This window comes from Sciurus vulgaris (assembly GCF_902686455.1).
Source record: "Sciurus vulgaris genome assembly, chromosome: 14".
Taxonomy (NCBI): domain Eukaryota; kingdom Metazoa; phylum Chordata; class Mammalia; order Rodentia; family Sciuridae; genus Sciurus; species Sciurus vulgaris.
In genome coordinates this window covers 46,438,033-46,452,333 of record NC_136475.1, presented here as the reverse complement: position 1 = coordinate 46,452,333, position 14,301 = coordinate 46,438,033, and the positions used below count along the sequence as shown (strand labels likewise).

At 34.6% G+C, this 14,301-nt stretch overlaps 2 protein-coding genes across 2 annotated transcripts in view; both read left to right on the top strand.

Moving 5' to 3' along the window:
* Positions 1 to 14,301, top strand: part of PEX13 (peroxisomal biogenesis factor 13) — a 38,265-nt gene that overhangs the window by 20,525 nt on the left and 3,439 nt on the right. The window contains exons 2-3 of the mRNA XM_079109725.1: positions 8,357 to 9,051; positions 12,344 to 12,469. Coding sequence (XP_078965851.1) covers positions 8,357 to 9,051; positions 12,344 to 12,469 — 821 coding nt within the window. The remainder of the gene's footprint in view (positions 1 to 8,356; positions 9,052 to 12,343; positions 12,470 to 14,301) is intronic.
* The window catches only part of SANBR (SANT and BTB domain regulator of CSR), a 72,727-nt gene continuing 70,767 nt past the window's right edge, over positions 12,342 to 14,301 (top strand). Inside the window, exon 1 of the mRNA XM_079109704.1 lies at positions 12,342 to 12,469. The gene's annotated coding sequence lies outside the window, so the exon portion shown is untranslated. The remainder of the gene's footprint in view (positions 12,470 to 14,301) is intronic.

Genomic DNA, 14,301 nt, shown 5'->3' with positions numbered 1-14,301 from the left:
CCTGGCATGTGTGAGGCCCTGGGTTCGATTCTCAGCACCACATATAAATAAATGAAATAAAGGTCTATTAACACTAAAAAACAAATTTAAAAAAAAAAGACTTTATAGAATACAAAGAAATCAGTTAACAGCACAATTACACTGATTTTTTTTATATTAACCAAGTTTAACTTTTGAAGAAAAATTTAGAATCTGGAATGTAGCTTAATACTTTAAAATAATAGTTATTATTTAACCAGAGTTGGATAAACAATGTATTTTTAAGACTGTTTTTTATAATACTTCACAGACATAAATTATCTTGATAAGAGCAAGTTATTTTATAAGAAATCCTTATTACTTTAACATACAGAGGATTAAACTTTGGTTCACATCAGAACATGAATATTTTACCTGTCTAGAGAAGGGATCACCTTTACAAACTGTCTACAACTGACACAAATCTTTTTGTCACTTACATAAACCTTCCTGTCACATACTCAGACCTTCTTACCACATACTCCGACCTTCTTTCTCTTTCCCTTCAAAAACCTTATATCTGTTTCCCTTCATAAACCTTATATCTATTCCCTAGCTGTTGATCCCTTTTTAAATTCACATTCTGAAAAAATCCTTATGAAATTTCTGAATTTTTTTCCAATTAATTCACTTAATAAGATGAAATACTTTATGCTGTTCACAGCACTTTAATTGAAACACAGCTGAAACTCTTTGGACCCTTTGCATGTAGAATTATACCTGTTAGGACTTTAACTCTTAGTAATTTTGCTTTATGAAGAACCAGAAACAAAGCAATCCTAAACTCCTTTTTAAAATTTATCCATTTAAGAAAACACATTTACGAAGATTAATCCCACTTATGTTAAATCTAATTTACTCGTGAACTGAAAGAATTAAAATATTAGACAAATGTAATTAACAGTATTAACCATCTCTTTCTTGTCGAAGAAAAATCCTAGAAGCAGTGGATATTACATTATATTATAGACATTTTATAGAAATCAATACTTTGACCACCTAGAAAAAATTTGTAAGTTAGAATTTTAAAGACATCTTTATTTTTATCTGATTACTTAATTTGAATTAAATAACTAGGATCCATCTCTTTATTTAAATTTTAATTGTTCACTCATTTGTCTGAATGCCAATTTTGATATCATATACATAATATATAGACCCAACAACACAATACACATGTGTGCACACATACACAAAACAGACAAGAAACAAAGATTTTGTTAACTTTTTGTAAGTGGAGCTCCACACGTAAGAGGCAATGTTATTGATGTATATTAAAGCCTCTATTAGATTTAACCTATTTGAAATTAAAATAGAGCACATCAGACTTTAATATTATGACTTAAATATAGGACAGGCCTATCCAGTTGAAAATGCCAGGTATAAAATCTAACAACCATTATGAACACTGAAATCAAAGGTTTCAGTAGCCAGCTATTTGTTCTTGATGGTTATCAGACTTATTCCCAGCATTACCATGTCTATGTCCTCCTTAGGATTTATTAAGAATGATTTTTTAATGTATTTAAGAACTAACCCTGGAGAAATTGGCTTCTGAACAAAGACAGAGTGTTAAAATCTTTTTAGTTATATAAAATAATATGGATCAGAAAAAATACATTAATTTATGTAGAATTTCAAAAAATAGTTTTCTAAAAAAATTTACATGGCCACAATACTAACATCTTCATCAGGTCAGAGTGTACTTTTAACTCAGGTACTAAACAATGTAGTAGTCTGTGAAGTCCTCAGGAAAACAAATAAGAAATTTTAGCAAAAGAAAACATGTACATTCAGAATCTTTCACTTTTCTCTTTCTGTGCTGTAGCATTACAGAGGAATTGGTTCAGAAAGTCAGCTGAAAATAGATAAGACGACCAGCCATGCAGTTTGAATTTTAAAAGGGACACTTTTTTCCTTTTGTCTTAACTGGTTTTTCATAAGCCTTGTAAATCTTGCAGGCTCTGTAATTTACATTTTTAAATATAAACCTAGGAGAGATAGAGATCCAGCAGAAACTAAGAGGTAAGGAAAACTGTAATCATTTTGTCTTTTGTAAGACTATTAAAGTATGGTGTTATCGTTTGTATTCTCTCTGGAGAGCCTCTTTTTTTCTTTTTTGTTCCTCAGACTGCAAGCATAACTTTAAGCAGGGTGCCTGTTGCCCCTGTCTTTACATTTACCACTCCTTCTGTAGGAAACTAGGGGAAAGTTTTAGTAATAAGTTTATAAATTCTAACAGCTGTGCTTGCCTAACAGAACTACCACTACCGCTCTTCCTAAGCATATCTCTAAGGACAGACACATAATGATCCCTTTCTTTGAATCCTGTATTTCCCACATTTTACACCTGACTCTGACTCACTTCCCCAACCTCCTTACCTTTGAGGAATTTTTTTTTTTTTTTTTTTTTTTTTTTTTTGGCTTACATGACATGCCTCCAGGAGTGTCCCCTCTTCTAATGGCTGAAGAAAGTTCCCAGATCCGTACAGGCCACCAACTGTCGAGACCAGTGTGAACAAACTCTCAGGTCTGGCATGGGGGATTGGAAAATAAAGAATCACAGACACAGATCTTGAAGATTAAGCTGGGATTAGGTGGAGCTCTGCTCTCTGATGGAGATGCAGATATAAAGAGTTATGCCAGCATCTTTATATATATCTCATTATCAGGTTAAAGACTATGCAACCATTATTCTTTGTATTCAGGAAAGTTACAGAAACTAGACGTCTTATGTAGTTTTCTGTAGTTGCAATCCCCAGTTGCAAAGTGCAGTGTTAGGAGCTTTGTGTAGCCATAAAGTCCGTTGTTAAAAGTTATATAAGGCAGGCAGGAACTGGAGAAGCAGAACTGGTGAAACATTGTGGTTGTCTAGCATAAGAATTCCTTCCTTCCCGTGAACTGTGTGCCTGAGATCAAGGTTAGAACTCATAGGACTCTTGCACAGAGCCTGCTCATGCTGGGCATTGCCACAGCAGCTAAGCATCCTGTGCCCTTGCACAGAAACATTCCCAGGCACTGGGCATGCCACAGCCATGAGGTCATCAGAGACCCCCTAGTCTCAGTCACTGCTCTCCCATCCTCTGTCACCACTCTCCACAGGATTAAAAGTATATCAAAGAAAAAATATATAAAGGAGCAATGAAACAAAGAGTTTGTTCTTTGGAAAGCAAATAAGATTAATAAGCCCTTAGCCAAAAGAAAAACAAGACCAGAATTAATAAAATTAGAGATGAGAAAGGAGAAATCACCACAGACATAACAGAAACCTAGTGGATCATTAGGGACTAGTTTGAAAACTTACACTCCAATCAATTTGAAAACCTAGAAGAGACAGATACATTTCTAGACATATATAACCTTGCCAAAATTGAATCAAGAGAACATTGAAAACCTAAACAGACCAATAACTAGCAGTGAACAGTAATAAAAAGCCTTCCAACAAAAGCCCAGGATGAGATGATTTCTCAGCAGAATTCTATCAGATTTTGAATAAGAATTAATTTCAATTCTCCTCAGATTATTCCATGAACTAGAACAGGATGGAATACTTCTAATATTACCCTTATACCAAGCCAGATAAGGACAGTACAGACCAATATCCCTGATGAACTTAGATGAAAAAATTCTTAATAAAATATTAATTAGCAAATTGCATTCAACAAATAATACGATTGTACATCATGATCAAGTTAGATTTTATCACAGGGATGCAAGAATGGTTTAACATACAAATCAATAAATGTAACTCATTGCATAAATAGAATTTAGGACAAAAATCACAGTCTTCTGCCTTTGACAAAATTTAGCCCCCATTCATGATAAAAACATTGAAGAAACAAGGGATGAAAATAACTTATTTCAACATCATAAAGGCTAGATAGAACAAACCGACTGTGGACATCATATTAAATGGGAAAAAACTGAAAACATTTCCTTTAATATCTGGAACAAGATAAGGTTGTCTACTCTCACCACTCCTATTCAATTTAGTATAAGAAATACCAGCCAGAGCCATTAGGCAAGAGAAGGAAATTTTAAAAATAAAAATGGGAAGGGAGAAAGTCAAATTATCACTGTTCTCAGATGATCCTCTACTGAAAATATGTAAAAAGCTCCACCAGAAGACTGCTAGAGCTAATAAACAAATCAGCAAAGTAGTAGGTTATAAAATCAGCATATAAAACTCAATACCTTCCCTATATACTAATAATGGAATCTGTTGAGAAAGAAACCAGGAAAATAATCCCATTCACAGTAGCCTCAAAAAATAAAGAAATAAAATACCTAGAAGGTAAAATACCTGCAATAAAAACTACAGAACATGGAAGAAAGAAATTGAAGATGATACAAGAAGATGGGAAGAGGGGGCTGGGGTTGTAGCTCAGTAGTAGAGCATTTGCCTAGCTCATGTGAGGCACTGAGTTCAATCTCCACCACATTAAAAAAAAATGATAATAAGCAAAATAAAGGTATTGTGTCCATCTACAACTAAAAATATTTTTTAAAAAAAGAAGATGGAAAGACCTCCCATGTTCATGGATAGGCAGAATTAATATTGCTAAGATGGACATATTACCAAAAGCAGTATACAGATTAAGTGCAGTCCCCATCAAAATATCAATGATATTCTTCACAGAACTTGAAAAAAATCCCAAAATTCATATGAAAGAATAAAAGAACCAGAATAGTCAAAGCAATTCTCAGCCTAAAAAAGCAACGCTGGAAGCATCACAATATCTGATTTCAAATTACACTATAGAGCTATAAGAACAAAAAACTACATAGCATTGGCATAAAAGCAGACACATGGACCACTGGTTCAGAATGAAAGACACAAATGCACACATCTACAGGCATCTGATCTTTAACAAAGGTGCCAAAGGCATACATTGGAGAAAAGACAGCCTTTTAAACAACACTGGGAAAACTGGTTATCCATATGTAGAAGAATGAGACTAGATCCTTATCTCTCACCCTGCACAATAGTTAACTTAAAGTGGATCAGGGACCTTAGAATTAGGCCAGAAACTATGTAGCTTCTAGGAGAAAACATAGTGTCAGTACTTCAACATATAGGGGCAGACAATGATTTTCTCAGACCTCTAAAGCCCAGGAAATAATACCAAAAGAGTTAATAAATGGGTTGGCATCAAATTTAAAAGTTTCTGCACAGCAAAGGAAATAAGAATGTGAAGAGAGAACTTACAGAATGGGAGGAAAATCTTTGCTAGCTACTATTCTGACAGAGGATTAATACCCAGACTATATGAAAAAATATTCAGCATCATTAGCAATTAAGAAATGCAAATTTACACTTGAGATTTAATTTCACTCCAGTTAGAATGGCAGCCATTAAGAATACAAACAATAGCTGGGCATGGTGGCACAAGCCTGTAATCCCAGTGACTTGAGAGGCTGAGGCAGGAGTATTGAAAGGTCAAAGCAAGACTCAGCAATTTAGTGAGGCCCTAAGTAATTTAGTGAGACCCTCTCTCAAAATAAAAACAAAGTGTTGGGGATGTGGCTCAGTATTTAAGCACCCCTGGGTTCAATCCCCAGTACCAAATAATAATAATACAAATAATAATAAATGCTGGAGAGGATGTTCAGAAAAAGTAACAATTTTACACAATTGGTGGTATTATAAATTAGTATAACCATTATGGAAATCAGTATGGAGTTTCCTTAAAAGACTAGGAATAGAATCACCATACAACCCAGCTATATTACTCCTTGGTATTTATCCTAAAGAATTAGTCAGTAAACTGTAGCAATACATGCATACTCATGTTTATAGCAGCACAATTCACAATAGTCAAACTATGGAACCAGACTACGTGTCCATCAGTGTATGAATGGACAAAGAAAATGTGGTATATATACACAATATTTTATTCAGCCATAAAGAAGAATGATATTGTGTCATTTGCAGGAAAATGGAAAGAAGTTGAGAACATTATGTTAAGTGAAATGAGCCAGACTCCGAAAGTCAAGGTTCATGTGTTTTTCTCTCATACATGGAAACTAGAGAGGAAAAGTAGGGGAAAAGGTCCAGGGCAGGGACCTCATGAAAATCAAAGGGAGATCAGTAGAGCAGAGAAAAGAGATAGGGAGAGAAAGAGGAAATACAGGGAAATGATATTAACCAAATTTTATCATTATATTGTGTGCATGTGTGAATTGAACTCCACCATTATGTACAACTGTAATATACCAATAAAATTATGGGGAAAAAAGAGAAAGTTAAAGAATATACTCACTCATGAACATAAATTTTTTTTAAAAAAATCTTCAACAAAATTTTGGCAAACGAAGTCCAGCAATGGAGTGGCCCACTTTGTTTTACTTCAGGAAAGTAGCGTGCCTTTTATATTTGCATATTAATGTAGTTTACCTTGTTAGGAGATTAGAAGGTAAACCTCACATAGTCATCTTGATAGATGCTTAGAAATCATTTAATAAAATTTAGTGTTCATTCATAGTAAAAACTCTTAGCAAACAGCAATAGAAAAGGAACTACTTTTCTTAAAAAGAAAACTACAACAGACATCATAAGTTATGGTAACATTGAAAACTCTCCCTTTGAGGTCAGGAATGAAGCAAGGATGTAAGTCAAAACTGTAAAATCGAAAGCCAGATACAGTGGTGCATGCCTAAACTCCCAGCTACTTGGGAGGCTAAAGCAGGAAAATTGCAAGTTTGAGGCCAGGCTGAGTAACTTAGGAAGCCCCTGTCTCAAAAATAAAACAGGCTGGAGGTATAAATGTAGCTCAGTAGTAGAGACTTGCCTAACGTGCACCAAGTCCTGGCTTCAACCTGGTACCAAAAAATATAGATAGATAGGCAGACACACTTGTATATATGCATATATAATCAAAAAGGAAGTTATAGGGGCTGGGAGTATGGCTCAGTGGTAGAGCACTTACCTAGTACCTGTGAGGCACTGGGTTCGATTCTCAGCATCACATAAAAAAATGAATAAATAAAATAAAGGTATTGTGTCCATCTACAACTAAAAACATTTTTTAAAGGAAGTTATAAATCTGTCATTATTGATATGTGATGTGACTTTAAAATTTTAAGATTCTAGAAAATATAAAGCAAGGACCATATATTTGAAAATTCATTTTTCTATATAAGAGCAACTGATTTTAGAAAGATACCATTTATAATAGCATCAGAAAAACAAGGGACTGGGGTTGTGGGTCAGTGGTAGAGTGTTTGTGAAGCACTGGGTTGGATTCTTAGCACCGCATAACAATAAATAAATAAAATAAAGATATTTTTTAAAAAGGAAAACCTCCTGGACTGGAGGGTCAAAAAAAAAAAAAAAAAAGAAAGGAAGAAAGAAAAAAGCAAATATATAAAAATAAATTTTAAAAAAACTTTTACGTAGTAAACCATAAACTATTGAGACTTAATAGTTATTTTAAAAACATTGAGAAACATCTTTAAAAGACTTCAATGATATCATTTTCATTGTATTTATGGTTGAAACATGAAAATGTTGAATTCATCTCAGATTAACTTACTGATTCAGTACAATCTCAAACAATCTCAATAGACTTTGGTGGGAGGGATGTACAACTTGAAGGAACTTGAAGCTCTGCTTATAAAATTTATATGGAAGTGCAAAGACTCAAACAGCTAAAACACTTATGGAGATGAACGATGTGGGAGACATTTTTTATTGGATATTAAAACCTATTATTAAACTATAATAGTTAAGATATTGTCATTTTGGGGCATGGATGGACAAATATGTACTTGTAACTAATCTTGAGAAATGGGTAAGGGTCTTAAGTATCCATAGATCAAAGATAATAATGCCAGCATAAGTGAACAAGAAAACAGTTTGGTCAGCCTCTTTAACTTTTCAGTTTGTTTTGGCAATGAGATTCTAAGCATCGGATATTAGAGACTACTCCTTATATTAGTCCCATCCTTACATTCCAGGACCATCAATGGATGCCCTATACCACAAACAGTACCAAATCCTATACATACCTATGATAAAGTTGAATATTTAAATTAAGGACAGTAAGAGATTAAGAATAACTAATAATTAAAAAGAGGAATTTTAACAATATATTGTAATGTGAATGTGGTCTCTTTCTTTCTCAAAATATTGTACTGACCACCATTAACTGCTGATAACTGAAACTATAGACAGAAAAGTCACAAATAAGGGATAACTACTCCCTAAAACATCCTCAAGTAGAATCTGTCATAACACTACTTATTAGGCAGAGATGTACAGAAGATGTTTAATAATTACTTCGAATTGAATTTATTGTGTGCTTACATAACTGTTTTCAACCATTTTTGGTTTTAGATCTGCAGACTTGGGTCCTGCTTTATTGACAAGACCTGGACAACCAACACTTACCAGAGTGCCCCCACCTATTCTTCCAAGGCCATCACAGCAGACAGGAAGCAGCAGTGTGAACACTTTCAGACCTGCATACAGTTCATTTTCTTCTGGATATGGCACCTATGGAAATTCATTTTATGGAAGCTATAGTCCTTATAGTTATGGATATAATGGGTTGGGCTATAATCGCCTCCGTGTAGATGATCTTCCACCCAGTAGGTTTGTTCAGCAAGCTGAAGAAAGCAGCAGAGGTGCATTTCAGTCCATTGAAAGTATTGTACATGCCTTTGCCTCTGTCAGTATGATGATGGATGCTACCTTTTCAGCTGTCTATAACAGTTTTAGGGCTGTATTGGATGTAGCAAATCACTTCTCCCGATTAAAAATACACTTTACAAAGGTTTTTTCAGCTTTTGCATTAGTTAGGACTATAAGATATCTTTATAGACGGTTACAGTGGATGATGGGTTTAAGAAGAGGCTCTGAGAATGAGGACCTGTGGGCAGAAAGTGAAGGAACTGTGGCTTGTCTTGGTGCAGAGGACCAAGCAGCTAACTCAGCAAAATCTTGGCCAATATTTTTGTTTTTTGCTGTTATCCTTGGAGGTCCTTATCTCATCTGGAAACTGTTATCTACCCACAATGATGAAGTTGCAGGTAAGAATAAGGGAACAGGTTCAGAAGTCATATAACTTTCATTTGTTATATTAACATTCTTTTTATTCATTTGTATTTACTTTTTGTTCCAGTTATTTTCAGTTAAGAGCTTCAAAATTAGAAAAGGAGTATGTCACAAAGACAAATTTGTTGATTTGTTATTAGTTCAGTTTAACATTATATATTACCTAACTACTATTTACAAGGTACTGAACTTGGTACTGTGGAGGATACAAAGATACATAGGACATAATCCCTATTTTTCGAAAACCTTTGGAAGGAAGGTAATTAAGATACATGTACAGGTAATTGTAACGAGACAGAGCGTAGTAAGGATTAGGACAGTTAAAGAGAGACAAAGTTTAAGCCTTTTTATTATATGCAGGACACTGTGTTAGATATTTTCTTTATTGTAATCTCATTTAATAATTTCAAAAATCCAAAAAAGTAAGAATTAGTCTCATTTTCTAAGTGGCAGAACTGAGGTTCAGAGAAATCACCTGTTGCAAGTCACATCTTTAATAAGGCAGAACCAAAAACAAAACCAGGATGCTTGACTGTTAAGTCCATATTCTGTCAGCTATTACAGTGCTAGAAAAGTGAAGCTAACATTTTTGGGCCTGGTATCCAGCAAGAAATGGCATTTAAATTAGGTTTTTGAAAGATAACATTTCATCAGTTAGTAAGGAAAAGGGAGATGGGGGAAAGAGCAGCTGATGTAACTCAGTGGTATAAAGCACATGCCTAGCTTGCATGAGGCCCTGGGTTTGATACCATTACCACAAAAAAGAAAGGGCGGGGGGAGTAAAAGACTATCAAGCAGATAGGAACATAGGCAGAAAATAAGAGATTTGTTTAGCAGCTGTCCTATTAAGGATGGTAAGAAATAAGGTTGAAAAATTATGTTGAAGTCTAATAGTGACTCATTTATTATTTATTGGGTGGTTTATTGGTAGTTTTTTTGTTTTGTTTTTTTGTTGGTTCAAGGGTAGCCTAGGCAACTTATAGCCAGGCCCTGTCTCAAAATCAAAAATAAAAGAAGGATTGGGGATATGGTTCAGTGGAAGAGTACTCGCCTGGTATTTTCAAAGCTCTGGATTCAATCCCCAGTGCCACCAAAAAATAAATTTTAAAAAATCCTGCCCTTGTGTCAATCTAATGATAGGAGACAATAAACAAGTAAGTAAAATTTATAGTAAACCTGAAGATAATAAGTGCTACAGGAAAATAAATAAATAAATAAAGCAGGCAAGAATGTTGGGGAGTGCCAGAAGGAAGAAGAGGGGTTACATTGCTGCATATAGTCTGGAAAGGGATCCTTGAAGGAGGGGAGGAAATAAGTCCTACAGCTATTTAAGAGAAAAGTGTTTGAGGCATAATGAACAGCAAAATAGAAAAAGGTATTTAAGTGATAGTGTGCCTGCCACATTATATGAACAGAAAGGAGGTCAGCATAGTGGCAACAAAATAAGAGTAGCAAGAGGTGAAGGGAGAAGAATACAATGATTGGACTTATATTGAGTTTGATGTGCCAGTGGGACATTTATGTGGAACTTGAGGAAGTTTCAGAGAGCAGTTTAAAAGGCAGGAAAGAGGTCAAAAACAAGATATATGAGTTATCTACACAGAAGTGATAGGACAATAGTAAGTGGGTGATATTACTATGGTAAAGAAATAGGAAAGAACAGAGGATGTTTTAGTGAGATTTTTTTTGCTGTTGTGACCAAGACACCTGACAAGAACAATTTTAGAGGAGGAAAAGTTTATTTGGTGCTCATGTTCACATCTCTGGGCCAGAGATGAGGGAGAACATCATGGCAGAAGAGTGTGGTGAGGAAAGCAGCTCAGGATATGGCACAGGGAAGCAGAGAGAGAGAGAGAGAGAGAGAGAGAGAGAGAGAGATGTCCTCACCAGGAAAAAATATAAACCCCAGAGGCCTGCCCCCAGTGACCTACTTCCTCTAGTCACACCCTGCCTGCCTGCAGTTACCACCCAGTTAATCCTTACAGTGGATTAATTCATAACCCAATCATTTCATCTCTAACCCTTTTGCATTGTCTCACATTTGAGTTTTGTGGAACACCTCACACCTAAACTATAACTGAGGGTAAGATGGAAATCACCAAGAAGTAGAACCATGTTATTGCTGTGATACTCTCATTGCTTCACACTTCTGGTCTGTACATTACAAATCTTCCTAATCGGTTATAACATATATTGTTATACCACAAAATTTTTTTTTTTACAAGTGCCTACTTGGCACACAAGAAAAGTCGATTTTGAATGTCATACTTTCAAGGCTTAGTATAGTATGGATTATTTTGTTATTGACCTGGATGATAAAGCACTGTTTATTATGCAGTGACACTATATGTTTTTTAAATAAATTAATATAATATACATCATTACCAGTCTGAACACTATTCACAGAAAATAACACTCAGAAACAGTAGCAACTTTAAAAATAGAAATCTCATCATAGATTTCCTTACCCTACCCCCCCAAAAAAAAAGGAAAAGGAAAATGAGGCTGCAACTAAAATAACTTTCATTTTTAGCAAGTCAGGGAAAACTATTTACTGATGGTGATTGCTACAGCCAAAGAAATATCCAGAAAAAGTTAATTTAAGACTTACTAAAAAAAAAAAACAAAAACAAAAAAAAAAAAAAAAAAAAAGACTTACTAGCCTTTCAGTGAGAACAATTTCTTGAAGAATTAACAGCATTTGGTGCATAGCCAATTTAAAGCAAATGAAGAACTGAGGATATAGCTCAGTAGTAAAGTAGGTGCTTAACATGTACAAGGTCCTGGGTCTAATCCCCAGCACTTAGAAAATAAGATAATGCAAATTAATTGAATGTTTTTCCTTAACTTATAAGGACCCAATAGATGCTGACAGTGCTCATTGTTTTTCTTTCTTTTTTTTTTTTTTTTTGAGGAATATTGATAAATTTGAAGTGACTTAACCTCAGTGACTATTCTATGTGGTATAACTATGGGCAAAAACACTAATTCAACTGAGGCAGAATCTAAGATGTATTACAACTAATGCTGATAAAAATATAGATGGAGCAGAAGGCAAATTAGTTGCAGAAAATATTTGAATTTATGAGGTATTATTGAACCAATAATGTTAAAAGTTAACATAGTGTTCATTATAAAATTTACTTGGGAATGGAAGACTTTTTTCTTGGTAAATGAATTTATGCAGTTTATAAACCATAGACAGTGAAAGATCTGCATTTTCCTTTTGCATGCTTTACTAACTTAAATTCTTAATTTGGCTTATAGACAACATCAACTGGGCAAGTGGCGAGGATGACCATGTAGTTGCTAGAGCAGAATATGATTTCGTTGCTGTATCTGAAGAAGAAATTTCTTTCCGTGCTGGTGATATGCTAAACTTAGCTCTCAAAGGTAACAAATCATGAATGAATTGGAATCACATCTGAATTTTTCCTATTTATAAATGTAGTATTAGAAACTGCTAACTGTTAACTGTTGGTTAACTTTGAGGTCATTACTGGAATTTCTCTTTTGTATCATTTTTTCACCTTCCAAATCTGAGGAAGTCAGGGAGAAATACCCCAACAGAGTTGTCGAATAATATTTCATTGACATAAAGAAAGACTGTTTATATATTTTCTTGTAAACTCAAGACACTTCAATTCCAAATTCTTTTAATCCCCACGCAACAACATGAATTAAGGACTAAATGTAGCAAATCCAGTAAACTGAAGGAATTATTTAATATCATAAGTTCAAGGCCAACCAGTACAACATATCAAGACCCTGTCTCAAAATAAAACTTTTTAAAAAGAGCAGGGTTCTGGTTCAGTGGTAGAGTGCTTGCATAGAATGTATGAGACCCTGGGATCAATCCCAAGTACCACAAAGAAAAAGGAAACTCCATCAAAGTATCCTAAGAATTATCATTTGAAGTATTATAAGAACCTCAGCAAGAAATTCATACACATCTCAGGTTTATTTTTGGATCCGGTCACTAATAGTTTTTTTTTTAAGTAGATTTTTTTTAATAATAGCTTTATTTCATTTAGTTTTGTATGTGGTGCTGAGGATTAAACCCAGTGCTTCATGCGTGCCAGGCAAGCACTCCACCACTGAGCCACAATCTCAGCCCTACTAATAGCTTTTAATGACTCCAGACAAAATGATATTTTCCTTCACCTTTCTCCAGGAAGGATGACCAGGATATTTGTGAATTTATTTCTTAAAAATAGGGGGGGGTTCAAGATTATTACAGAAAGTCACCTTTTGTTATCCTAACCCTATTTTACACATGAGGAAACTTAAGACTCAGAATGAGTAAACTGTCCAGTATCATAAAGCTAAGAGATAGTAGAGCTGGACTATGAGTCTGAGTTTGTCTGACTTCAGACCCTATGCTTTTAACCACTCTGGCTAACTTTTCCATGGGAGTATATATTAAGGGAAACTTTGTTGCCTCTTACTGGTTTAGTCACTTTTTACATAAGGAAAAAAAAAAAATACCTTCAGTGTTCAAATTTTTTCCCTTTCTTTTTTTTTTTTTTTTTTTTTTTGCGGTACTGGGGATCAAACCCAGGGCCTCGTGCTTACAAAGCAAGCACTTTACTGACTGAGCTATCTCCCCAGCCCCCCATCTTTAAAATTAATTTTCACTATCTTCAGGATCAATTATCACAATCACATGGAATACATTTACATTTTGGCCAAGAGTTATGTAAAGAAAGTTGACTACATAAAATTGTATGTATCTTTAAAAGCCAGTTTGGTGGCATGTCCCTCTAGCCCCATCTACTTAGGAGGCTGAGGCAGGAGGGTCACTTGAGACTAGAAGTTTAGGGCCAGCCTGGCCAATATAGTGAGACCCCCATCTCTTCACAAAAAAGGAAAGAAAGAAAGAAAGGAATAAAAGAAAGAAAAAGCAGACATTTATTTTCTAATCTTACCCCTAACTTACCCAATTGAGTAAAAGAATTAGATATTCCTTAAATTCCAATTTAAATTAACACACTGATGTTTTTAGATTTTGGGACAACAGAATCTGCTTATACTACAAGTAGACCAACTGAGGTTAACTTTTACTGTTTTGTTCTTCAAGGTAAAAAGAAATAGTAGAAAATAAAAAATAGAGATTGTAAGAATGGACTTGTAGTGAGGCACAGTGATATGTGCCTTTAGACCCAGTTACTCAAGGCTAAGACGAGGATTGCTTGAGCCTAAAAGTTTGAGGCCAACCTGGGCAA